The sequence below is a fragment of the Neoarius graeffei genome, chromosome 8 (assembly GCF_027579695.1).
Source record: "Neoarius graeffei isolate fNeoGra1 chromosome 8, fNeoGra1.pri, whole genome shotgun sequence".
Lineage (NCBI taxonomy): Eukaryota > Metazoa > Chordata > Actinopteri > Siluriformes > Ariidae > Neoarius > Neoarius graeffei.
This window is the reverse complement of record NC_083576.1, coordinates 12,492,450-12,519,614: the sequence shown is the minus strand read 5'-3', so window position 1 is coordinate 12,519,614 and position 27,165 is coordinate 12,492,450. Positions and strand designations below refer to the sequence as shown.

The 27,165-nt window shown below is 41.2% G+C and overlaps 1 protein-coding gene across 1 annotated transcript in view; it reads right to left on the bottom strand.

Moving 5' to 3' along the window:
- Positions 1-2,480: 2,480 nt before the first annotated feature.
- The window catches only part of fstl5 (follistatin-like 5), a 427,630-nt gene continuing 402,945 nt past the window's right edge, over positions 2,481-27,165 (bottom strand). Inside the window, exon 18 of the mRNA XM_060926685.1 lies at positions 2,481-3,183. Coding sequence (XP_060782668.1) covers positions 2,481-3,183 — 703 coding nt within the window. The remainder of the gene's footprint in view (positions 3,184-27,165) is intronic.

Here is a 27,165-nt window from a genome sequence, read left to right as displayed (position 1 = left end):
TCACACTCACATTCACACCTACGGTCAATTTAGAGTCACCAGTTAACCTAACCTGCATGTCTTTGGACTGTGGGGGAAACCGGAGCACCCGGAGGAAACCCACGCGGACACAGGGAGAACATGCAAACTCCGCACAGAAAGGCCCTCGCCGGCCCCGGGGCTCGAACCCGGACCTTCTTGCTGTGAGGCGACAGCGCTAACCACTACACCACCGTGCCGCCCCATGATTATTATTATTAATTATTTATTATTATTTTTTGTGAGTTGTAATAGAGATTGTCTGATCTAATTCACATACAGAGCATGACTACTTGTGGAACCTGAAAGCGAAATAGTACAAACTTTGAGATGTAAAAAATTAAGAAAGCCTTTCAGGAGCTCCATCAGCCCGTTTTCCTCCTCAGCAGCCATGTCCTAGTCCATGTCCTTTTTTTTTTTTTCTTTTTTGCTGAGATGAGAATTAAACGATGATGGTTTTTGTGATGTATGTGTCAGTTATTAGTTATAGCATGCGCGACTGAGGCTAGTAGCGTTTTTAGAGAGATTTAAAGTGTTTAACAGAATGTGACATATAAATGTTAAAATAATAGTAAATTATCTTTTGATCAGAGTATCTATTCAGTTTTGTTCCAGAATTGATACTTGCTTGAGTGAAATAAATAAAGGCTGAAGCCAAGACAAAAGTGACAGCTGCAAATATTGCGGCGTCTGTTTCCCTGGCAATACCGTAGATTTGCTCTTATCTGATTGGTTGTTGCCAGTCGTCTGTTGCCCTGATTAGTTGCCCTGTGTCTCACCTGGTTGCCCGGCAACATTTGCCCAAAAAGTTGCCCTGTCTATCATCACCTTTAAGGTTGTTAGGGTTGCTATGGAAACGGCTCCTCGTTTGCAGGCATGACAAAATCCCATGCAGCCATAAAGCGCTGTTGTTTGCTGCTTCAGTGTAGATATCGAAGGAAAACACTCAAAACAAAACAGCAACCAGATGAACCTCATGCCTCCTATTTTGCCGACCTGCATGCACAAAAGTTTTCCACGGTTTGGAAGGAATTCTATATGAAAACACACCTTCCCCAAACAAGCTCAAAACAAGCCTTGTGCTCAGGCCAAGTGTGAAAACGCCCTTCAACTAATATTGACAAAAGAAATGTAAGATTAAATACACTGGAGAGAAAAAAAGTCCAATTACCAGTAATCGAGCACATGTAGAATAAACCAAGAACGTGACAAAGCTCAAGCCAAGCACAGCCTCCTGGTTTGAGTGTCTGTGAAAATGCATAGACTCTGGCCATCGAGGAAAAAATTCATCATGTGCACACGTTTTTTTTTTAAATTTTTTTACTTGTACCTGTTCACTACACTTTGGAGGTTTATCTGCTCGTCTTGAGGATCTGTTAAATCTGTCAAATCTCCTCGTAGATGTACCCGTGATATACAAAGCTTGTCTAACCAAACGCACTACACCAAATTACACACTTGAAACCCAACTCCAAAGCCCCACTTCGCAAAACAGCCGTTATTTTTTCATGTCCCTAAACTCGGCAAACACGTTACATTCTGCCAAGAAATACGGTAATCATCTATCTTTTCTATGAGTCAGTAATATAAATAAATGATCCACCAGCCTAACCAGCATTAAGGGCTTTTCTTTCTTGCGCTTTTTTAAAGCCAAACCGGCCCATGATGCAGCTTAAAACCTGAAATTGCACATTCTTTACCAAGTCCCAAATGTGTGATGTCCAAATGATCTTAATTTAGAGATTTCAATCTGTCATGCTGATTTTTATAATGGATGTCTCGGATTTGACGTCTCGCAGCAAGTGACCATTTTAATCACATAAAAAGCTGAAGGGTTTAAAGATTTGAAATGGAGTTTAAGTGCATGTTGGCCTTTTTCTCTCTCTCAATGGAGGAAATTCAAAGAGGCTGTTATCCACTATCTTGATGACTTTTTTTCTTTTAAATTTTCCTATTTGTATGAGTGTTCCTTCAAGGCACAGGAAATATTGTGGGCCCAAATGCATACTTGATTGTGTTTTAAGGATGGGACTGAAGGGGCTAGGATGAGGAAATAGTATTAAAGTGTTTAGAATAAACATATATTTGCTTGAATGTAAATATTTCCAAGAAATATAATGATTTCAATCTAATTCAAATTGATTGGGTGGATATATTTATAGCAATCATTGTGCCTGAAAATGAAATGAATTTGTCATAAATTTCTTTAGACGCTAGGGCTAATTTGATCTAATTAAGGAGTAACTAATAGTGAACTATTTCACATACCCGGTGCATACAAAAACAATTATATGCCATTCTACTTTTGAATAAAATTCCCTTATCTGATACAGTGTTTTAAAACAGTCAATTTGGTATTTTTTTTTCACATTACTTGAGATTCTGTCTCAATAAATTAAACACAGACCAAATTCAGTGCAATTGTATTTGTTGATTTTGACACAAAAACCTCTTCTGATGACCTAGGCCTCCCCTACCCACACCACAGTGTTCCCCTTGGGCACATCAGTGATTTCGCAGTTGAGCTTGTCCAGCCATCCATCCAGAATGAACAGTGAACTCTGGGAAGGGGTCATAAGGTACTGTCCAAAGAGGCCGCTCGAGGTCATAACGCGGTTCTTGTGGTTCCAGGGCCACTGACTCCATGGTGTGGGCAGCTTCAGGCTCTTGATCATTTTAACATTGCCAGTGCTGAGCTCTACATACAGGGCATCTGTCTGCTGGCCCGAGCTACCGAACACATTGTACTGGTGGATTTCGGTGAACGAGGGCATGAAGGCCAGGTCTGAGAGGTGCAGATTGGTGTGGATGTCAAAAGGTTGTCCGATTTCGCCACGCACTGAAATGGACTGCAGGTGCATCATGCCATTCTGGTCGTCCACGCTCACAAGGTAGTGGCCATCAGGTGAGACATAAGGGGTGCCACTAACATCACGATTAGGCCCAATTACATTGTCTGTTACACTATCAACAATAAGCTGAGGACGCATGGCACCGGTTGAATCTGCGTGACAGTTGATAAAGTAGTAACCCCCCAAGTGGGTGTAGGCCATGGACTGTGGAATGCAGTCATACTCATTCAAGCTGATGTTCTTCACATAAGACGTGGTCTCCAGGTCTATCTTATGCAGTGCATGCTCCTTTTTATGAAGGATCATTCCAAACCTACAACAAAGGAGACATTCCTTAGATGATTTTGCTTGCAGATTTCTGAAATTGTGACTCACCTTGAGATGCAGTTCCTAAATAAACAACATAAAATAAACAACACTTCCTAAAAAACAGCTTTTATACCCAAGTACTGCCCTTGATTCAGGGGGATTGAATCTCATCTGGATACTGTAGATCTGTACATAAGAACTGCTGTACTCCTAAAGACTGTCCTATGCTCATCCCAGGATTCAATACCGAGCATCCTTTCAGTCCACTTCCCGTCCTCATATCATCTTAACCAATTTCCACTATTACATCTTGCATATTCATTAGGGATACAAACTTCTGTAAAGATTATTGGCATCTAGTGCAATACAAATAAGCCTGAATCAAATGGAATACCTCACGAAAATTGTTTAAACATTAAGTCAGCTACATTTGATGGAGAATAATTTTTAACAAGCGTCCAAAGTGGATACAGCTCTAAGGAAGGTACCTGCAAAGACACAGATCTACCCTCAGGCTTAGCAGAGTGCAATGTGCTTTCCAATAACCATGGCCAGTTCTGGAGTGAGTCGCACTAATCAGATCATGAACTGAGACATACCAAGTCTAATAAGCAGTCTAAACCTTTAGGGGGAAAGAAGAACTCACCAATTAGATTTACTGCCATATCTTTGCCCCCCCCCTTTTTTTTTTTCTCTTGGTAGTGTCTGGGCTTGTAATGGACTTGGTACATTTTTCAAAAAATCCACCAATGCTACTAAACAGGCCATGTCAGGCAAATATTAAAAAAGGAACAAAAAAGTTGGCAGTATGAAAGAAGCTGGCAAGACTCAGTTAAACCTGAATGGCCTTTGATCAAGCCTACCAAACACTTTAGACCTGCTGTCATCCATCTGATGTACTATTCATTAAAATGTGCCTTCTGAATTGGTCAGACTAATTTGGAGAATCTGCTCCATCGATTAGCTGATGCAACGTCTGTGAGTGGCTAAAGTGAAGAAGCTTGCATGATGGAGAATTCTACTTTCTGACTCCATGTGTACGGAGGGTTGACGACCTGCTGCAAAAGCGTATAACAAAATATCAGCATGATACTCAAGCAGATGCTATTGTTTTTATCTTTTAGGGTTCAAGGTTTTTAGACAGGCTTAAACCCTAAATGGTAAATGTTTTTCATTTTTGGACTTCACCCAACCCAGAAGTCCAAACTGCATCAATTCTTCATAGACATATTCCACAGTTTCACCATGAAACTTTTACTGTGCGGTCCTATTTTCCTGAATTTGTCACTTGCCCATTCCCACTCACGAGCTAGCTGCTTTATGACACATCAGCTACCAAAGAGGAAAGGTGAATGCCAGCACATGCTATCTACCAAAAAAACCCAACTTATATATCCATCCATCCATTATCTCTAGCCGCTTTATCCTGTTCTACAGGGTCGCAGGCAAGCTGGAGCCTATCCCAGCTGATTATGGGCGAGAGGCGGGGTACAACCTGGATGAGTCATCACAGGGCTGACACATAGAGACAAACAACCATTCACACCTACAGTCACTTTAGAGCCACCAATTAACCTAACCTGCATGTCTTTGGACTGTGGGGGAAACCGGAGCACTCGGAGGAAACCCACACAGACACGGGGAGAACATGCAAACTCCACACAGAAAGGCCTCTGTCAGACACTGGGCTCGAACCCAGAACCTTCTTGCTTGTATGATTTGTGTATGTGAGAAATAAAATTTGGTGTAGTGGTTAGCACTTTCACCTCACAGCAAGAAGGTCCTGGGTTCGAACCCAGCGGCTGGCGAGGGCCTTTCTATGTGGAGTTTGCATGTTCTCCCCGTGTCTGCGTGGGTTTCCTCCGGGTGCTCCGGTTTCCCTCACAGTCCAAAGACATGCAGGTTAGGCTAATTGGTGGCTCTAAAGTGACTGTAGGTGTGAATGGTTGGTTGTCTCTATGTGTCAGCCCTGTGATGATCTGGCGACTTGTCCAGGGTGTACCCCGCCTCTCGCTGAGTCAGCTGGGATAGGCTCCAGCTTGCCTGCGACTTTTATAGTTTTTAAATTTATTTATATTTCTGAGGACCCTTCTGTAAATCGCTCTGTGACGTTGGCATCCTCTATAAAGATCATTTAAAAAAAAAAAAGCACAAGCACACGGTGTCTCTTCAAAGTCACACAATCAAAGGAAAATGCTGTCAACACTCTTCTACATACCTGAGCTCACAGACATTCACGATTGTCTGGTGTCACTTTGATTGACAGGGGACAGAATACTCGTAGAGCACAGATATTTATACTGTCTTGTACATTTTATCATGGATCATGGATGAGTGTTGTCCTTTTTGATTACTTTTTACCCAAGAAGTCACTTTTCCAACATAGGAACCACAGAATAACGTGAATCCAATATAGCTGGAGTTCCCATGAACCAGGTCTGCCGTGTGGTCTAAACAAGGTTGAAGTTCCAAGTTGATATTATTTACAGGCAGCTTGTTTTTGATTTATTGACTTGGGTATTAACGCTATTCAATTTAAATTACCAGCAAATAGACTAATATCTATACGTAAGCAAGAATTTGATTATGATTTCCACAACTGTAACAAAATAAGATGAAATCTTGCCTGGCTGTGCTTCTAGAACAACTATAATGTTAAAACATGATTATTATTATTGTTTTTTTAAACTTTCACTTCCAGGGTAAATCGTTTAATGGAAGTGGGTTGTAAATTAATATTCATGTCTGATTTTCACAACATGATCCTCAGTGCATTTGATGTAAACTAAAGCTAATAAGGGAACATCCCTTTACTGTCAGACTTCTGTTTCGAGCGTTTGCTATTTCATGCAAAATGAAATTAAACTGATGCCAAAAATTACCCGTAAAACACATAGAAACTTCATTATGTGGGTTTAATGAACAAAGGACAGTGAAGGTTTTTTTTTTTTTATTATTGAGAAGGTCTGAAGGTACTAAAATAATCTAGCAAGTTGTTTGAAATTGCACCGTGGCTTTCATTATGTATAAGGAACTTGTATGAAGTTTTTGAATGAGCTATTCATGTGAAATGAAATATCAAAACACATTTTCTCAAAGAGCATTCCAATTGTACAGTCCTTATATTTTGCTATGTTTTTTTTTTCTTTTTGTTATAACAGTTTAATTAAACAATTCTGGTAATTATCCCTTATGGCAAAAGTTGAATCAGAAATATGAAGAATTTTTCTGTCCACATTCACTGGATATGAGCAATTGCGTGCTCTGATTGGATACTCTGCTACAAGAATATCAGCTTATATACCATGAGCAGAGAAAAACAAAATGGCAGAGTGTGTTGCTGAACCAACCGAGGACGAAATAAAGACTACTTGAAAACAAACCCCCAAAAATTACAGAAAAGCAACAAAATATGGAATGAAAGTATTTGATGGAAAGTAGATATACAGTGGGGCAAAAAAGTATTTAGTCAGCCATCAATTGTGCAAGTTCTCCCACTTAAAAAGATGAGAGAGGCCTGTAATTTTCATCATAGGTACACTTCAACTATGAGAGACAGAATGGGGGGAAGAATCCAGGAAATCACACTGTAGGATTTTTAATGAATTAATTGGTAAATTCCTCTGTAAAATAAGTATTTGGTCACCTACAAACAAGCAAGATTTCTGGCTCTCACAGACCTGTAACAACTTCTTTAAGAGGCTCCTCTGTCCTCCACTCGTTACCTGTATTAATGGCACCTGTTTGAACTCGTTATCTGTATACAAGACACCTGTCCACAACCTCAAACAGTCACACTCCAAACTCCACTATGGCCAAGACCAAAGAGCTGTCAAAGGACACCAGAAACAAAATTGTAGACCTGCACCAGGCTGGGAAGACTGAATCTGCAATAGGTAAGCAGCTTGGTGTGAAGAAATCAACTGTGGGAGCAATTATTAGAAAATGGAAGACATGCAAGACCACTGATAATCTCCCTTGATCTGGGGCTCCACACAAGATCTCACCCCGTGGGGTCAAAATGATCACAAGAACGGTGAGCAAAAATCCCAGAACCACACGGGAGGACCTAGTGAATGACCTACAGAGAGCTGGGACCAAAGTAACAAAGGCTACCATCAGTAACACACTACGCCGCCAGGGACTCAAATCCTGCAGTGCCAGACGTGTCCCCCTGCTTAAGCCAGTACATGTCCAGGCCCATCTGAAGTTTGCTAGAGAGCATTTGGATGATCCAGAAGAGGATTGGGAGAATGTCATATGGTCAGATGAAACCAAAATAGAACTTTTTGGTAAAAACTCAACTTGTCGTGTTTGGAGAAAGAATGCTGAGTTGCATCCAAAGAACACCATACCTACTGTGAAGCATGCGGGTGGAAACATCATGCTTTGGGGCTGTTTTTCTGCAAAGGGACCAGGACGACTGATCCATGTAAAGGAAAGAATGAATGGGGCCATGTATCGTGAGATTTTGAGTGAAAACCTCCTTCCATCAGCAAGGGCATTGAAGATGAAACGTGGCTGGGTCTTTCAGCATAACAATTATCCCAAACACACCGCCCGGGCAACGAAGGAGTGGCTTCATAAGAAGCATTTCAAGGTCCTGGAGTGGCCTAGCCAGTCTCCAGATCTCAACCCCATAAAAAATCTTTGGAGGGAGTTGAAAGTCCGTGTTGCCCAGCGACAGCCCCAAAACATCACTGCTCTAGAGGAGATCTGCATGGAGGAATGGGCCAAAATACCAGCAACAGTGTGTGAAAACCTTGTGAAGACTTACAGAAAACATTTGACCTCTGTCATTGCCAACAAAGGGTATATAACAAAGTATTGAGATGAACTTTTGTTATTGACCAAATACTTATTTTCCACCATAATTTGCAAATAAATTCCTTAAAAATCAGACAATGTGATTTTCTGGATTTTTTTTCTCATTTTGTCTCTCATAGTTGAGGTATACCTATGATGAAAATTACAGGCCTCTCTCATCTTTTTAAGTGGGAGAACTTGCACAATTGGTGACTGACTAAACACTTTTTTGCCCCACTGTATATATTTTTAATTTTTTCAAGAATTATCGCATTTTTCACAAATCACTACTGCCATTTTGCCGGTTTGCTTACATTCTAAGCAGACATGATTTTGTCGGACGCTTTGTATAAAGTTTTTATTTATAGAATTTGCAAAAAAATAAAAGTAAAAATTGCTCTGTTTCTCAAAATCCAGTGAATGTGGATAGAGTAAAACAATTATTCCACTCAACCTTGTCGTACATGGCTTATAGCCAACTCGGTGCTATGCGCCTCATCGGGTATCAGTTCATGTATGACTCAATTTTGTCGAATAACTGTTAAATATGAAGAAACAGCCATCATGGTCTTATGGCTTCCACTCTCATGATATGGTTGCTTAAAAAATAGCACTTGATCCAGCACATCCTATTACTTTGCAATTAATTATTTGTATTGTGTGCTGACAGTTAATTGTACAGATTATTTAAAAAAAAAAACACCTTGAAATGATTGAAGTCCAAGGTCAAAATCATGCACAACTGAGCCATGCTTATGTTTCAGGCAAACTCCATTCATCTGTTACCAATAATCAGAATACCAATGTGCGTAATTTCTGTATCCTGACTACACATGTGTAACTCAACAATAAACTAAGCTTGGCATTTCCATTCATACCTGCTTATCATATTTTTGTATGAAATTAAATAAAATTCACCCTTGCTTGTTTGAATTTGCCTTGACATTATGTTGATGGGAGTTATTAGCTCATATTTTACATAAAAATGTAATATTAAAACAAGATCCTTCCCTCTTCTCTAGTCTAGTGTTTCTGGTTTGTTAAATATGAAATTTATGAACATCACATCATGCTGTTCAGCATGAGCAATCAGGACTCTTATTAAGCTGCAGTAAATTTGGTCATGAAATACTTATACGTCTGGAAAGTCGTAAAATTTTATGCATTCATTCTCTAGTACATTATTAACTATGATTGCATATTTCTCTTGTGCAACCTACTTATAGTGCAATATACATTGACGCATTTGGTTACAGTGCAATATATTTATATATATTGTATATTCTATTGTGTAAATTCCATCCATCATCCGTAACTGCTTATTCTGTGCAGAGTTGTGGGCAAGCTGGAGCCTATCCCAGATGATTATGGGCGAGAGGTGGGGTACACCCTGGACAAGTCAGCAGGTCATCGCAGGGCTGACACATAGAGGTTGTCCACACGGCAACGGATTCAGGTGAATCTGATAAAATTGTTTATCGTTTCGGCCTGGCGTCCACACGGCACCGGCATTTTGGGTGCCCCGAAACGAGAACGGGTTCCAGAGTGGAAAAATCTGGCAACGGCGCCGTTGCGAAGTCGTCTGGATGAGTAGAACGGATTTGTTTACGATGACGTCACAACAACATGACTAGAACAAGCAGCACTCTCGCTGTTTTGTATGAACCACTGCATTGCATTCACTTTTGTATACAGCTTTTCTTTTAAATAAACAAGTAACTGAACCATTTCTTGAATTTCTTTTTTTTATTGGCTAAGACTGCTTTTCAAAATGTTCACACACAATATAAAAAGTTATATAAATTATATAAAAATGCTTCTCAAAATGTTCACACACAATAAGAAAATTAAGTTATATAAAACTATGCACACTAATAAAACTAATTTGTACACACAGAAGGCACGATTTCCTCGCGTAGTCGCAGCCGTCTTCTTCTTGTTGTTGTGTGCTTGTTCCTGTGAGTGCTTCACGCCGGGTAGAAGAAGGGGTTTATGCGCATGCGTCCTACTTCTTCTATTGTTCTGGTGTCTCCGATGGGACCGTCTTACAGCGCACATAGAGGTGTGGCATGTGTATTGCATCGTTTTCAGCAAGTGTTGCGTTGCCATATGTACCTGATATTTTACTGATCCGTTGCCCATGTGGACGCGATTTTTTTTTTTTTTAATAAAATCTCGTTGCCGTTGTCGTGTGGATGTAGCCATAGACACAGACAACCATTCACACTCACATTCACACCTATGGTCAATTTAGAGCCACCAATTAACCTAACCTGCATGTCTTTGGACTGTGGGGGGGAAACTAGAGCACCCAGAGGAAACCCACGCAGACACGGGGAGAACATGCAAACTCCACACAGAAAGGCCTCCGTCAGACACTGGGCTCGAACCCAGAACCTTCTTGCTTGTATGATTTGTGTATGTGAGAAATAAAATTTGAATTTGAGATGGATTCAAGAAATCAGAACCAATCCAAGGATGCATTTAGGTCAATTAATTGCCTTCTATTTTCTACTAGACGATCTTCCATATGTTGAAACAATCAGGCATCACAGATGATTTGTCTTTTCTTTCGTACTTTCTTATTTTACTTTTTCGATAACCACCATTTAACTGAGTTTCAATGCATTCTCCAAGTTCCAGGTGCTGAGTAATGCTGTACCGTATGTTTAATTCAGCCGAGCCCACTTTGTGAACCTCACTGGAGGAAACCTCCATTCCCAAACACTGTCCTCATTTAGCATTCTGCAAACCTAAAGCAATGAGACACATTATACAGTGAGGAGAGACAGGAAAAGGACAGCCGTGCTAAATGTCATCACGCTTTTGAAGAAGCAAATCTCAGGTGCAGACAGACTGGTGGCTGGAGGCTGACTGGAGATTGAGTCTGCAGTAGTGTTTTAAAAGCAAGCTTAAAGCAGGAAAGTTTTCTGAAATAATCCTGAGGAAAACCTGCTCTACAAAGTATTCATCAAATTATACCATTCAAAGTCTTAACTATTAGTAACCTTAAAGTGCCATTCCACCATTGGATGTATTCTTTGGCATAAAATACAATATATTTTGACAACATATATAAACGGTATCACTAGATAGAGAAATCTTTTAGCTTCAAAATGATATATCAAACATAATTTTTTGACAACGACAAGTATATTAATTTTGCGACCAAAGTCACCTACCCTTTTAATTTCCGCGCGTGATGTCATCGGCAGGTTCCCCTTCTTGTGTACCATGTGACGTGGCACATATTATCAGCAATGGCGGATAGAACGCGATAAAAATAATACCAATAAATCTAGCTAATACCAATAAATCTAGCTAACTGAAAGATTAACTCAAAATTTTTCGCAATTTTTTTGGCCCCCATATACGAGGAGAAATGACTCTCTCACTTTGGGGGTTTCCTGGTCTAAAAATAGACCGACACGTGGTACACAAGAAGGGGAACCTGCCGATGACGTCACGTTTCACTACAGCACGGAAATTAAAAGGGTAGGTGACTTTGGTCGCAAAATTAATATACTTGTCGTTGTCAAAAAATTATGCTTGATATATCATTTTGAAGCTAAAAGATTTCTCTATCTAGTGATACCATTTATATATGTTGTCAAAATATATTGTATTTTATGCCAAAGAATACATCCAATGGTGGAATGGCACTTTAAGAAGGCGTATCAGACGCTCGCTGGCCGTGCTGTGAAAATTCTGCATGCAGACCACGGGCGATTGCTCTAAGACAACGAGGGAGGCTCAGCCTCCTCTAAAAATGACGAACATCGTGTAGGATGAATTGCGCTAGGCTTATGTTATAGCCGACCTTATAACATTGCTATTTCAGATCCAGAATCATAGAAATATATGTGCTCAACCCACTACAGTGCGAAATCATTCCCTTATAACTTTAATGTGCGCGTGAGTTTTTCCCCCTCGTGACAGCGTGATGCAGCGCAGCCTCAGTGGACTTCAATGGCATTTGGGAGCTCTGCGCTTTTCAATCTCAAAATGCAAGACGGTTATTGGACAAATACTGCGAAAACGCCCGCCCACGGACTCCCAGCCTCACATGGGAGGGACATGGCAGTTTCCGCGAGGAGACTGGTGATTGGTGAAAGTGGCCGGATATTTTCTTTGATTGACAGCTCGTTTCAAATATAGACAGGCAGTGGTGAATTTCAGTTCAGTCCCATGCGGATTTGCAAGTGCTGTGGTGTATTGTAAGAGATCAGCTTACATTTCGATTTCATTCATTACATACGGTTTCTACCAGCTTTTTTAGTTTGTATATATTTTCATTGTAAATAAAGTGTAAATATAGTGTTGTCAAGTTTGCTATCTTAGTTCCAGAAATTTCGTTTATTTGAGTGACTGAACTTGAGGGGGCTAGTCAGCTAGCAAGAAAGCTGCGCACGGATGCCAAGCATTGCTGATTTAATTTTGGTGAAGCCATTTGCCAGTCTTCCTTTCGAGGAAAAAATTAAAATTAAAGAGCAGGGTAGACCAACGCCTCAAACTGACTTGGTGAAAAAGGTAGGGAATAATACTCGTTCCTTTCAGCTCTCCTGGTACGAGAAAGTGAATTGGCTAACAGCAAGTGACCCACATCAACAACAGTAAATAGGCTACTTTAGTAATATGTCATGGATGGACCAAAAATATAGAATCTATTTAAAATGTTTATGCTGAGTATATTATATTGGAATATATATTTTTCTGGATATGAATTAAACACAGCTACAATTTGGAAAACATTTTTAAACAAAAACACAGCCGAGAACATTTCACACTACAGACCTGGATTAAAAGTGAAGGGTTATCAAAATTGTCAATAAAACATTTCTCAGTCAAAATAAGTAAAATATAGGGAAAGTGTCATTGAATGAAATGTGTGGCACCCAGCTCTACTGCTGAGGTTCCTGACAAAGAGCTGCTTTCAATAATGGTCAATTTTTAAACAACATGCCACAATTTTAAAATATAAAATGTTAAAATATACCCCCCCCCCCCATGCCACCATCATGTATATTGGACAGTAGGCTAATGGGCCAAAAGAACCTGTTATTTCACAGTTTGTGACGCTGCCAACAATCAGCCAGATCAGAGGCAAGAGTATGGGCAAAAGTGATGTTTTTTCTTTTAAAATCTGGAAATATCGTAACCGACCAGCCTCCCCTGTTTGAAAGACTACCAGCCGCCACCGATGCAGACGCTCATCTAAGTTTCCAAATCTGTCATTGCTTAACTCTTGAATATTTTCAATCAAGAATACCATCATTAAAAAGCTCATCTCTGCTTTCCAAAGAAATTTATCTTGTTAAGATCTGTTCAGTACTTTGGGAGTAACAGCAGGTTACAACAGACTGTGCACTCTGCTCGCGGGACGTCGGGAAACTGCCGGTGATTTTTGAGTCACGGGAAAGTGGTCAGGCTTTCTCTCTTCTGATCGGTTTCTGAATGGGTTGTGCCATCATGCGTCGTCCACATTTCACGAAAATCACGTCTTCTCTCTCAATTCTTCACTGATTTTTATTCTTTTTGGCAGGAAGGTAGGTCTGCCTGGGGTGCATATACCGGTAGCTTCTACCCAAATTTGCATAATGCAATTAATAATGAACATATGGAGTAATTAAGCCCTAATGAGCAGTTTCCACACAAATCGCTTCTTCTCCCAGGTGTTGTAGTCGAGTCAATAAACCTTGAGTCCGAGTCCAGTCTCGAGTTCCTAGTGTTCAAGTCCAAGTCATTAAAGAACATTTCAAGTTGAGTCCGAGAACGAGACTCCATCCGCACCATGTGACGGTGGCTGTTGCTGTCTTTACGTGAAACCGTCTCTGCTACTATGTTGGACTAATGTGACTGCTTAACTGCCCCGTTTTAGTTAACAGGCTACAGATAAAAAGCTTGTTCATCGCTCAGCAAGCCCCGCCCACTATCAACAGGGCAAATAACATGAGAGAGGGTTAACACTAGCTAGTTCATCACTCAGCAAGCAAGCCCCGCTATCAACAGAGCAATGAACATAGCGTGTCACTTCCTTCTCTGGGTGGAGTCTTGCCAAATGATGATTGAAGTTCGAGGTCGTCCCCGTCGTCTCCTCAATAATTCTTCTACATATGGAACACATAGCAGTGCATTTTTTCCCCACTGCACAAGAAGTCTGTATAAGCAAAGTGGACAATCCTAAGGACGTTCTGTCCAGGCATTTTAGCGTCATTAACGTTAGTTTGTTCCTGAACATGGCGTATGAACAGGTGAATGTGCATTCTCTTGCACAAAATGAGTACGAAAATTAATGTAGATATAAATATCTTATTCCACATTATTATGGTATGTTACAAAAAATAGAGAAAAAAATCCAAGTCCTTGTCTCCAATTTGCGCGTCCGAATGCAGTTAATGTACGAGTCCAAGTCAAGTCACGAGTCCTTAAAATTAGGGAGTACTACAAGCCTGCTTCTCCCTCAATTCTTCACCGATTTCGATTCTTTCTGGCATGAAGGTAGGAGTACCTAGGGTGCATATAACTTCTACCCAGATTTACTTAATTACAATTATTATTGAAGTTATGGACTAATTAAGCCTTAATGAGCAGTTCAACAAAAATCGCTTCTTCTTGGTCAATTCCTCACCGTTCTGACAAATAGGTCGGTATGCCTCGGGTGTATATAGCTTGCAACATTTATTGTGCAAGGTGGCTCACTTTAGATCATTCCTTCTGGACTAGACAGGGCTGGTGTGAGCTACACTGTCATTGACGGTATTATTATTATTATTATTATCTCATCTCATTATCTGTAGCCGCTTTATCCTGTTCTACAGGGTCACAGGCAAGCTGGAGCCTATCCCAGCTGACTACGGGAGAAAGGCGGGGTACACCCTGGACAAGTCGCCAGGTCATCACAGGGCTGACACATAGACACAGACAACCATTCACACTCACATTCACACCTACGCTCAATTTAGAGTCACCAGTTAACCTAACCTGCATGTCTTTGGACTGTGGGGGGAACCGGAACACCCGGAGGAAACCCATGCGGACACGGGGAGAACATGCAAACTCCGCACAGAAAGGCCCTTGCTGGCCACGGGGCTCGAACCCGGATCTTCTTGCTGTGAGGCAACAGCTCTAACCACTACACCACCGTGCCGCCCCATTATTATTATTACCACCATGTAACAATGCTGTCTCACATCTCCATTGTTTCCACATGTTCTCCTTATTTCCATGTGGGTTTCCTCTGGGTTCTTGGGTTTCTTCCCACTCCAGAAAAAAAACATTCCAGCAGGTAAACTGCCTGTGTGAAACTGTCCCTAGGTGGTAATGAGTATCTGAATGGTGCCCTGCAATGGTTTGGCGTCCTGTCCAGGCTGTATTCCCACCTCATGCCCATGGTTTCTGGGATAGGCTTTGGCTCCACTGCAACCTTGACCAGGGTAAAGCACTTACCGAAGATGAGGATGAATGAATAACTATTGGAAAAAACAGAGTGAATAATCTGTAACCCTTTCCATTAGGACATGCTTCTAAATCAACATTGTATGGGCTTCCAATTCCTGAAAATTACCTCCATCGGGGAAGTTGTGGCTGCTGCACAGGATTATGGGAAACAAATGTATGACAGTGGAGAATAAATAGACAAAATTCTAGATGGATGTCCTATCCCAGCAAGCTCTGATTGGATTTCGGAAGGATAGTCTCTGTTAGAGTCGATTAAATGCAGGGTGGTCTTGTGGTTTTTCTTTCTTTTTTTTCCCCCCAAAGCCTTAACTGTGTTTTGCTTCCTCAAGTTCAACATATTTTCTGGTTCTAATCTTCGCCTGGGGGCGGCACGGTGGTGTAGTGGTTAGCGCTGTCGCCTCACAGCAAGAAGGTCCGGGTTCGAGCCCCGTGGCCGGCGAGGGCCTTTCTGTGTGGAGTTTGCATGTTCTCCCCGTGTCCGCGTGGGTTTCCTCCGGGTGCTCCGGTTTCCCCCACAGTCCAAAGACATGCAGGTTAGGTTAACTGGTGACTCTAAATTGACCGTAGGTGTGAATGTGAGTGTGAATGGTTGTCTGTGTCTATGTGTCAGCCCTGTGATGACCTGGCGACTTGTCCAGGGTGTACCCCGCCTTTCGCCCATAGTCAGCTGGGATAGGCTCCAGCTTGCCTGCGACCCTGTAGAACAGGATAAAGCAGCTAGAGATAATGAGATGAGATTTTTTTTCAATTAGAGGACATTTAATACATAATTTACTTATCAGTATAGGAATTGCATGCATGGTTAAAAAAAATCAAAGGCTTTATCATTAGCACTGCATCAAATCGTAGGCAAACATCTGTCTGTACCGTAAGTAGAACAGAAGAAGAGGCTCAGACGTACATGCTCAGTAATCTCCATCCGGGATTCAGTCAAATCAAATGAGATCTTTCTTTCCCAGGCACTGTTTATTCAGGGTTTAATCTCTGCACACTTGTCTTTGACTACCTAAGCTTTATCCAAATGCAAGTGACGATGAATACATTATATTGGATAATGTGGGCCGAATGTCAGTCCAACAGTAGGATGTGAGCTGGCGTGTCTGGAATTGGTAAATTAGCACAACTGAATGTTTCTGTTATAGTCAGCACCAATTTATTATTCTGGACTGTTCAAGTGTTCTTTGCTTTTATATTAAGAGTGTACCACCATGGGCTTTGCCAATTTTTTTTTTTGGTGGGCGGGTTGCCTTAGCTCCTCCAAATTTTCAAATATTTGGTATAATTTGGGGCGGCACGGTGGTGTAGTGGTTAGTGCTGTCGCCTCACAGCAAGAAGGTCCTGGGTTCGAGCCCCAGGGCCGGCGAGGGCCTTTCTGTGTGGAGTTTGCATGTTCTCCCCGTGCCCTTGTGGGTTTCCTCTGGGTGCTCCGGTTTCCCCCACAGTCCAAAGACATGCAGGTTAGGTTAACTGGTGACTCTAAATTGACCGTAGGTGTGAATGTGAGTGTGAATGGTTGTCTGTGTCTATGTGTCAGCCCTGTGATGACCTGGCGACTTGTCCAGGGTGTACCCCGCCTTTCGCCCGTAGTCAGCTGGGATAGGCTCCAGCTTGCCTGCGACCCTGTAGAACAGGATAAAGCGGCTAGAGATAATGAGATGAGATGAGATGGTATAATTTGTTCTTCAAAAATCTAATCATGATTGTTCCAGTGATCCCGCGAAAGGTTGATTGTCTGTCTTAATGTTAATTCATCAATTTCTTTAACAGTAAAAATACTCACCACAAACAAACTGTGTAAATGAATAACATTCTTGGGACCAGTAACTTGCATAATAAAGGAAACAGGGCCGTACCCAGGATTTTTCAAATACCGAGGTCAAGCATGGCTGACAGCACCGAAGCCCTCCCCACCACCACCGGCACAAATTAAATAAATAAATAAATAAATAACAAACCAAGGAAAGATTTGGTGGTGGACACATTTATTTTAACAATTCTAAAACTGTGGCACCATAACTGTGGTGTTTTATCTGACATAAAAGTAGAAAGGTAGTGAACTCTTGGACTGAGTATACATACCTAAAGTACCAGTTACCTAAAGTATTGGCATTATTTACATTGCAGCATACACATGACAGAAAGGGTGTGAACTGCTGAATTGTAAGCTTTAGTATTACACCTTATAATAATAGTGTGTGAGAGAGAGAGAGAGAGAGAGAGAGTGACTGAGAGTTTGTGTGTTATTTGTGGGTGTCTGTATGTGTAGAGACATTCTGAGCAGTAATGTAAAGGCATCGGTCTATCTGGCTGTCTTGAATTGAGATCCATTTGCATGCATTCTCTGAAACAGAGTGTTCTCACCATTTTCTGTAATGTAAGTTTGGTTCACAACACATTTACTTTAACAATTCTAAAACTGTGCCATCAGAACTGTGGAGTTTTGTCTGACATAAAAGTCAAAACTGAACTGAACTGAGTGTATTGCTCAGCTACCTGAAGTATTGGCATTATTTACATTTCATTATCTTAAATTACATTAGAATGTAGGGCTATTAGTTCTGTGTGAAGACTATGTATTAGAGAGAGTGTGTGAGAGTGTATTATTTGTGTGTATGTGTGTGTGTGTGTGTGTGAGTGAGTGAGTGAGTGAGAGAAAGAGAGAGTTATGTGTGCTCTATAATGCTATGTGACGATTAGCCTACGTTAGGTTAGGTAGGCATATGTGATAGAGCGTAGACTACACCATGCCTGTTTTATCCAAAACCCAACTTCCCCAGCCGTCACTAGTATGGACCCTTTTCACGTGACGTCACGACAAACGCGGCCGCCATTTTGGACATGTACTACCAGTAGTCTACCACAGCCAACAACGAGGAACGACGATGAAGCATCGAAAGGAATATAGCCATCAAAGAAAGTTTTTACTTTCAGCAAGACTTCCATCATGCCATTATATTGTTGTGCACCTGGATGTAGTAACCATCAACACACAAGGCAAGATTTATCATTTTATCGGATCCTGACAGATGCTGACTGACGGAGAAGATGGATGGTCTCTAAAATATTGGCAAAATGATGTTTATTGACATGGCAACCATGTGTAACAGGAAGCATTTGCATATCCGAAGTGTTGTGTTTACATCAAAAATAAAATAAACCGATATGACAACGACTGCTGCTGCCAGGTTGGGGACACAAACTAGTAGAAAGGAAGTGTGCCAACAGACTTCCTTTGTGGTTGATTCTGCTTTAAGGTAAGATGCATTTAATTATTCGTCTGCTGTGGGTTTGGAATCGGTAGCCTGACCGATGCGTTCATGTTTGTGGTGCTATTTGTTTGTTGACGCGTGTTGAAACGGAAGATTGGTTGTTGACATGATTTCCAGTGATGCTTTGGTGCTGCTGTGGATCAGATGTGTTGAGTAGCCTGACTGTTTTTTTTTTCTTGCGTGTGGTATCATTGTTGACGCAAGGTTGTTTTTTGAACATGCCAATGCGGACACGATTTCCCCTGATGAGTTATGACTTCAGATGCGATGCGTGTGTGGAGGTGTGGAGTCCGCGTGATATGTGCGTAAGAGAGGCTTCTCATGTGTTTGGAGATCCGCGCTCTGAGGCAAGCGCAAGCACCCCCCGCCCCCCCAAGGGGGAAAAAAGGGACCCCCCGAAAATATTGGCATAGTTCGAACACTGGGTTGGAAAAAGTAATGGCAAATAGTGAGTGCACAAACCATAGAAGTTAAACTGTATACAGCACCAGGGCAGTGTGATGGCATGTCTACTTTTAGATTGTGTTAGCTTATCAATGAACACACTCGTCACTCGACGAGTTTCACGTCTTTACGACGGATACTTAAATGTGTGTTAGGTATTATTGTTGCAGTCTAAGCAGTCATTGTAGCAGCTAGATGAGCGAGAACCGAAAGGGTCTGTGCCATAAACCGTTATTTCTTCATGTCCAAAATGGTGGTCGCGCTTACGAAGGTCACGTGAGTGAAAAGGGTCTATAGGCTACGTCGCGTAACGCTGCGTTAGACACGGTAACGATAGAGAGAGAGGCTGAGAGATTTCAGATGACATTAGACGAATGTGAATTTTATTGGGGGGAAATACAGATGACGTGGATGTGGACGCTGCATTTTACATTGATCACTGCTCGAATTCAGCGTAGACCAATTTGAAATTTCTGAAAAAAATACCGAGGACATGACCTCGGTGTCCTCAATGGTAGTTACGGCCATGAAAGGAAATATTCTTGTTCCTAAAGCCTTTGCATTTATATCAGTAGATCCATGTTCAACAGAAATGACAAGACTACTTGGATAATGTCTACTGTAAAGCTTTGTGCTCTTTATTTTAAAAGTAATAAAGTGATGACGAAACTTTCTGAAGTTAATTTTTAACCTTTAGTCATAAATGTCCAGTCGGCAATTCTTCAGCGGAGAGGCCAGAATTATGAAATGATTAAGATTCACTGAGCTGACAACTTCAGGCATATTGCTGAAGTATGGAATCCAAGGCAAAATGTCCTGCAAACCATATTTAAAAAAACATCACAACCCCAATTATAGCAATGTCGCTTCAGGGAAATCTTGGTTTGAATTTTAAGAAGTGAAAGTTCAGTTTTTTTCTGACGTAATTCCGTTACTGACTTTTCTTCTTTCCTCATAAATTTCTGATTTTGCGTTCAGAGTTAAACATAGCTGCTTTTTCAGGGTCAAGAGATACTCAATATAGTGTGACATTTTTATTTAATACTATTATCTTGAGTACCGCAACTAAAAAAAGGTTACCACATTTTGCTGTGAATGTAATTCTGTTACTGAAGAACGACCCCATTGACGCCCGTGTCCCACAATGCCACTATATGGATATCAGTTTCGTGCTCCAAATAGATTCATATCTGTAACTATTTTCAAATGTAAACCCAAAGTGAGCATGGCTTAAACCAGAAGGGTTTTTTTTCCCCTTGTTGTCTACAGTTTGAAATCATTCCAGTATTGAGTTCGAATGCTATTACAATGCCACTGTTGCCCCTTTTCCACCAAAGCAGTTCCAGGGCTGGTTCGGGGCCAGTGCTTAGTTTGGAACCGGGTTTTCTGTTTCCACTGACAAAGAACTGGCTCTGGGGCCAGAAAAACCGGTTCCAGGCTAGCACCAGCTCTCTGCTGGGCCAGAGAAAAGAACCGCTTATGTCAGCGGGGGGGGGGGGGCGGAGTTGTTAAGACCAACAACAATAACAAGACCACGAAAGATCGCCATTTTTAAGCGACGAGAAGCAGCAGCTGTACAAACGCGAAGTCATCCATTATTATTATTATTATTATTATTGTTGTTGCTGCTGCTTCTTCCGTGTTGTTTTTGCTTCGATATTCGTGCCAAGGTTTATGCAAACGTAGCGACGTAACTGACGTATACAGCGACGTAATGACGTGGCTTCCCTTAGCACCGCGAGCTATGGAAAAGCAAACTGGTTCTCAGCTGGCTCGCAAGTTGAACGAGTTGTGAACCAGCACCAGCACTGGCCCCGAACCAGCCCTGGAACTGATTTGGTGGAAAAGGGGCATGTGTAACTGCGTATGGGTCTAGACCACCCAGGGCTACGTACTGTCTAGACGAGGGTTAGCCATTTGAGTTCTCTATTTAGTTGTACTTTATATGGTTGGTTTGTTTCCTTTGCTGTTTGAGTCTTGATACTTCAACAGAATATTACACTAGGTATTGTTGTCACTTGTTCAGTTGGCACTAGAACTTTCTTGTCTAGAACTTCAACACTTCTGACTTTTGCACTCCTCGTACGTCGCTCTGGATAATAGCATCTGCTAAATGCCATGTAATGTAATGTAATATTACTGACAACCGTGAAACAGCTACGCAAGGTAATCCTGTGCGGCAAACATCCACGTCAAAGCAAACCGCTTGTTTTGGCCACTGACAGACTCGCATTGTTTTTGTAAGTGTCTGACAGCATGGGAAGGATCCCTACAGAGATACATCTGTATCTGTTTACCTAATTAACTGTAAAGAAAGGACAGAAAATGGCTGTTTTGACGCTCATTGTTTTAGCTTTCTTGTCTTGTGGTCTCCGAAGCAGCTTCCCATTCAGTGCATGGAGTCGATATAATCATGTAAATACTCAGCCTTTCATTTGGAAATAGACAAATTCTGCCTGATATCTCCTTTTCTAAATCCAGTCATTACACCTTTTTGATTTTACCAACAGTCAGATCATTTTACGTACCTGTGCCATCTAATATACCTTAAATGTTATTCTTTGAGTTGAGTTTCTGGGATTATTTTAAAATAATTCACCAAAGGCAAAGTGAATATCGGTGAATAATAATTGAGCTGAAGTTGAGGTTATTGTTTAACAGTTATTCCATGAAATCAAGTCGTACATGAGCTGATAGACGAGGCTCATAGCACTGACTTGGCTATAAGCCATGTATGACAAGATTGAGTGGAATAACGGTTTTATTTTATTCACATTCACTGGATTTTGATAAACAGAGCATTTTTATTGTTATTTTTTGCAAATTCGATAAATAAAAACTTTATAGAAAACGTCCGACAAAATAATTTCCGCTTAAAATGTAAACAAACTGGCGAAAAATGTGAGAATTCATCTCATCTCATTATCTGTAGCCACTTTATCCTGTTCTACAGGGTCGCAGGCAAGCTGGAGCCTATCCCAGCTGACTACGGGTGAGAGGCGGGGTACACCCTGGACAAGTCGCCAGGTCATCACAGGGCTGACACATAGACACAGACAACCATTCACACTCACATTCACACCTACGGTCAATTTAGAGTCACCAGTTAACCTAACAGAAAGGCCCTCGCCGGCAACGGGGCTCGAACCCGGACCTTCTTGCTGTGAGGCGACAGCGCTAACCACTACACCACCGTGCCGCCCAAATGTGAGAATTCTTGAAAAATACATTTTTAAAAAGAGATACGTTCTTACCATCAAATACTTTTATTCCATATTTTGTCGCTTTTTACCTCACCCAGGACGAAGTCCACCAGGAGGCGAGGTATTGTTTTCGGTGTTTTTTTTTTTTTTTTATTGTTAATGATATTACAGGAAAACGGCTGGACCAATCTTCATGAAACTTTCAGGATAGATGGGCATTGGTCTCAAATAGAACCTCCAACATTTTGAGGGTCATCCAGTCAAGGTCAAAGTCACCAAAAGGTCAAAATAGTTTTTTCACGATATCTTCATTCAGATGTGCTCTGATTGGCTGACAGCAGTACGGTGTGTGAATGAGAATCAGAATCAGAACCATGTTTATTGGCCAAGTATGTTCACACACAAGGTCAAAATCAAGGTCAAGGTCATCAAAAAGGTCAAAATCGTTTTTTCGTGACATCTTCCTTCATATTCATCATAAGTGCTACCAGGCGAGGTTTGTTTTGCCTGGCAACACTTGTTTTTGAGTTGAGTTTTTATTTCATCCTCGGTTGGTTCAGCAACATGCTCCGTTTTGTTTTTCTCCTTCTTCTGTAGTTGTTTTTTTGGCAGTTTGCAAACCAATGTGCAATTACTGCCACCAATTGGGCTGGAGTGTGGAACAGGAAACATTGAACACCCCCCCAAAAAACAAACAAACAAACAAACAAACAAACAAAAAAACCCTATATTCTTTAAACTATTTCTGTTTCTTTTAAATGTCTGATACCGCCATTTTGTTTTTCTCTACTCACTGTGCTAATATGAGCTGATAGCCTAGTAGTAGAGCAGCCAATCAGAGTGTGCGATTGCTCATATCCAGTGAATGTGGATAGAATAATCACTGATATTGACTGAGCCTGAGGCAGATAACTTCTTCTTCTTTGCCAACACCTTATTATTCTCTTGGTTGGGGGTCGGTGGCCATGATCCCCCTCCTCCATTTCTGCCTGTCCTCGGCGTCCTGTTCATTCAACCCTACTGTAATTCTTCCAGTCTCTCACTCAGTCCATCTTTCCATCTCTTCAACTGGCGCCCTCTACTCCTCTTTCCCCTCACTGGCTCTTCCCATGCCTGTTTCACCACCTCCTCCTTCTTTTTCCTTAAAATATGACCGTCCCAGCGGAATTTATTTTGTTCTATTACTGTTACTACACTTGCCATCACTGTTGTTCTCACTTCCTCGTTTCTTATCCTGTCACGCAGTGTCACTCCCTGCATCTTTCGGAGCATGCTCATCTCTGTTGTTAGTAGTTTTCTTTGATCTTTCTTCTTTAAGCCCCAGCATTCTGACCCATAAGTCAACACTGGCCTGACAACAGTTGTATAGACTGTTGCTTTCAGTCTCATTGGCATCCTTTTGTCAGTTATAACTGGCTTAACCTCCTTCCATTTCGTCCAGCTGGCACTCACCTTTGCTTGTACTTCCTTTTCACACCCTCCTCTATCAGCGACTAGCGATCCCAGGTATTTGAAACAATTTACCTGCTTCAATTCCTCTCCATGTCTGTTTCTGGTAACATTCTCATCTCCTTTCTTACTACACACTAGGGTGCATCAGTTGCCCCCTAAAAATGAAAAGTTCCTCCGATCATGATGCTTTTTTGTTTTTATGTTCCTTTTGATAAGAAAACACACTGGGTGAAATATTTTGACAAAATTCAAAAGTTTAATGGTGGCACCAGGAGCTCAAAGTTATGGAAAAAGCTGCTATTTTATGACTTTTATGACAACATTTCGATCACTTTTCATGAAACATTATGGCACCTTATAGAGTATACCAAATATCTTAGATACACATTTTTAGTACATATTCTAAATACAACCCCGATTCCAAAAAAGTTGGGACAAAGTACAAATTGTAAATAAAAACGGAATGCAATGATGTGGAAGTTTCAGAATTCCATATTTTATTCAGAATAGAACATAGATGACATATCAAATGTTTAAACTGAGAAAATGTATCATTTAAAGAGAAAAATTAGGTGATTTTAAATTTTATGACAACAACACATCTCAAAAAAGTTGGGACAAGGCCATGTTTACCACTGTGAGACATCCCCTTTTCTCTTTACAACAGTCTGTAAACGTCTGGGGACTGAGGAGACAAGTTGCTCAAGTTTAGGGATAGGAATGTTAACCCATTCTTGTCTAATGTAGGATTCTAGTTGCTCAACTGTCTTGGGTCTTTTTTGTCGTGTCTTCCGTTTTATGATGCGCCAAATGTTTTCTATGGGTGAAAGATCTGGACTGCAGGCTGGCCAGTTCAGTACCCGGACCCTTCTTCTACGCAGCCATGATGCTGTAATTGATGCAGTATGTGGTTTGGCATTGTCATGTTGGAAAATACAAGGTCTTCCCTGAAAGAGACGTCGTCTGGATGGGAGCGTATGTTGCTCTAGAACCTGGATATAACTTTCAGCATTGATGGTGTCTTTCCAGATGTGTAAGCTGCCCATGCCACACGCACTAATGCAACCCCATACCATCAGAGATGCAGGCTTCTGAACTGAGCGCTGATGATAACTTGGGTCATCCTTCTCCTCTTTAGTCCGAATGACACGGTGTCCCTGACTTCCATAAAGAACTTCACATTTTGATTCGTCTGACCACAGAACAGTTTTCCACTTTGCCACAGTCCATTTTAAATGAGCCTTGGCCCAGAGAAGACGTCTGCGCTTCTGGATCATATTTAGATACGGCTTCTTCTTTGAACTATAGAGTTTTAGCTGGCAACGGCGGATGGCACGGTGAATTGTGTTCACAGATAATGTTCTCTGGAAATATTCCTGAGCCCATTTTGTGATTTCCAATACAGAAGCATGCCTGTATGTGATGCAGTGCCGTCTAAGGGCCCGAAGATCACGGGCACCCAGTATGGTTTTCCGTCCTTGACCCTTACGCACAGAGATTCTTCCAGATTCTCTGAATCTTTTGATGATATTATGCACTGTAGATGATGATATGTTCAAACTCTTTGCAATTTTACACTGTCGAACTCCTTTCTGATATTGCTCCACTATTTGTCGGCGCAGAATTAGGGGGATTGGTGATCCTCTTCCCATCTTTACTTCTGAGAGTCGCTGCCACTCCAAGATGCTCTTTTTATACCCAGTCATGTTAATGACCTATTGCCAGTTGACCTAATGAGTTGCAATTTGGTCCTCTAGCTGTTCCTTTTTTGTATCTTTAACTTTTCCAGCCTCTTATTGCCCCTGTCCCAACTTTTTTGAGATGTGTTGCTGTCATGAAATTTCAAATGAGCCAATATTTGGCATGAAATTTCAAAATGTCTCACTTTCGACATTTGATATGTTGTCTACGTTCTATTGTGAATACAATATCAGTTTTTGAGATTTGTAAATTATTGCATTCCGTTTTTATTTACAATTTGTACTTTGTCCCAACTTTTTTGGAATCGGGGTTGTATATTATCAAGCACAATTTGAGTTTTAGCTGTTCATTGAATCATTGTTCAACTACTTTTCAACAATACAAATGTATTATGAATCACATTAATGCTTCTTAATCCCTTGCAAAGGTTCTCTGGGTCACAAGAAATCAATAAATGGAGTCCAACATTGTGATTCAAACCTTACGCGAAAACATAAACGTTTTTTTGGCAAAAAATGAACCTCATGGTGCCACCATTAGACTTTTGAATATGGTCAAAAATTTTTACAGGATGTCTTTATTGGTGAAAAGGAACACCCAAACAAAAATGCATCAGATTTTATGAAAGTGAAGGCAACTGATGCGCCCTACTACACACTAACACCCATGGGCACCGTCAGGGGGGGAAAGGTTAGAACAATTCTAGGGGCCCAGCACTGCCATGGGGCCCTTTAAGGGGCTGATAATATGCTTTTAATGATTTTAATAAGACTTTTGAAATAACAACAATGCAATATTCCATCTGGTAAAATGAGCTAATTGAACAAGGTTGTCTATTTCTTGAGTTCTTCAACATATTGTCATTTAACCCTCCCCCTTTTGCGAAATGGTACGGTCCAGTTCTGGTAGAAGCGCGATGCGTTAAATCTGTGTGTTGATCAGTGCAACGCTACTTGCTGCTGTGTCGCGGTGCAGCAGCCAGCCAGCCAGCAGTGGAGTGCGTACAGTCTATGATCGCTAAATATGAAGAGTGGCTGTCAAAAACGTAAAGAAAGGCAGCTGAAAGCTGAGAGGGACCGGAGAGGCAGGCAACTGGTCACTCAGTTTTTCCCAAAGAAAGGTAGCTATCGCTCACATGTGTGTTCAAAATATTAGCGAATGGTAAATGAACAGTATGAACGTGGTTGGATTAGCCTATCAAGAGAACACTTTTACAGTTTGTACAGTGACATTTTTTCCATTTTAATAACTGAACTGACTTGTGTGATAAACAAGATGAAATATTACGTTATGCTGGTGCTAATAACTAGTGCTAATATAGGGTGACCAGACGTCCCGGTTTTACCGGGACAGTCCTGATTTGGGGTTGTGTGTCCCGAGTCCCGACAAAAGTCTGTTGGGACACGGATATGTCCCGGTTTTCGCCACTCGCGACGTTTGCGACTGAGCAGCGTGGGAATCATTAGCGGAGAAATGTCTGCATTTACTATTTTGACGAATTGACAGGAATCGCAAACTTTTTCCTGGTTACTGCCCCCAGGCCCTGTGGCATGGGTGTTTATTTAGCCACATTATTCCAGACAACAGAACGTGTTGCCATGCAGCAATAAAATAAACATTAACTGGCGCGAATGTTCTTTGTCTAGCAGCTAG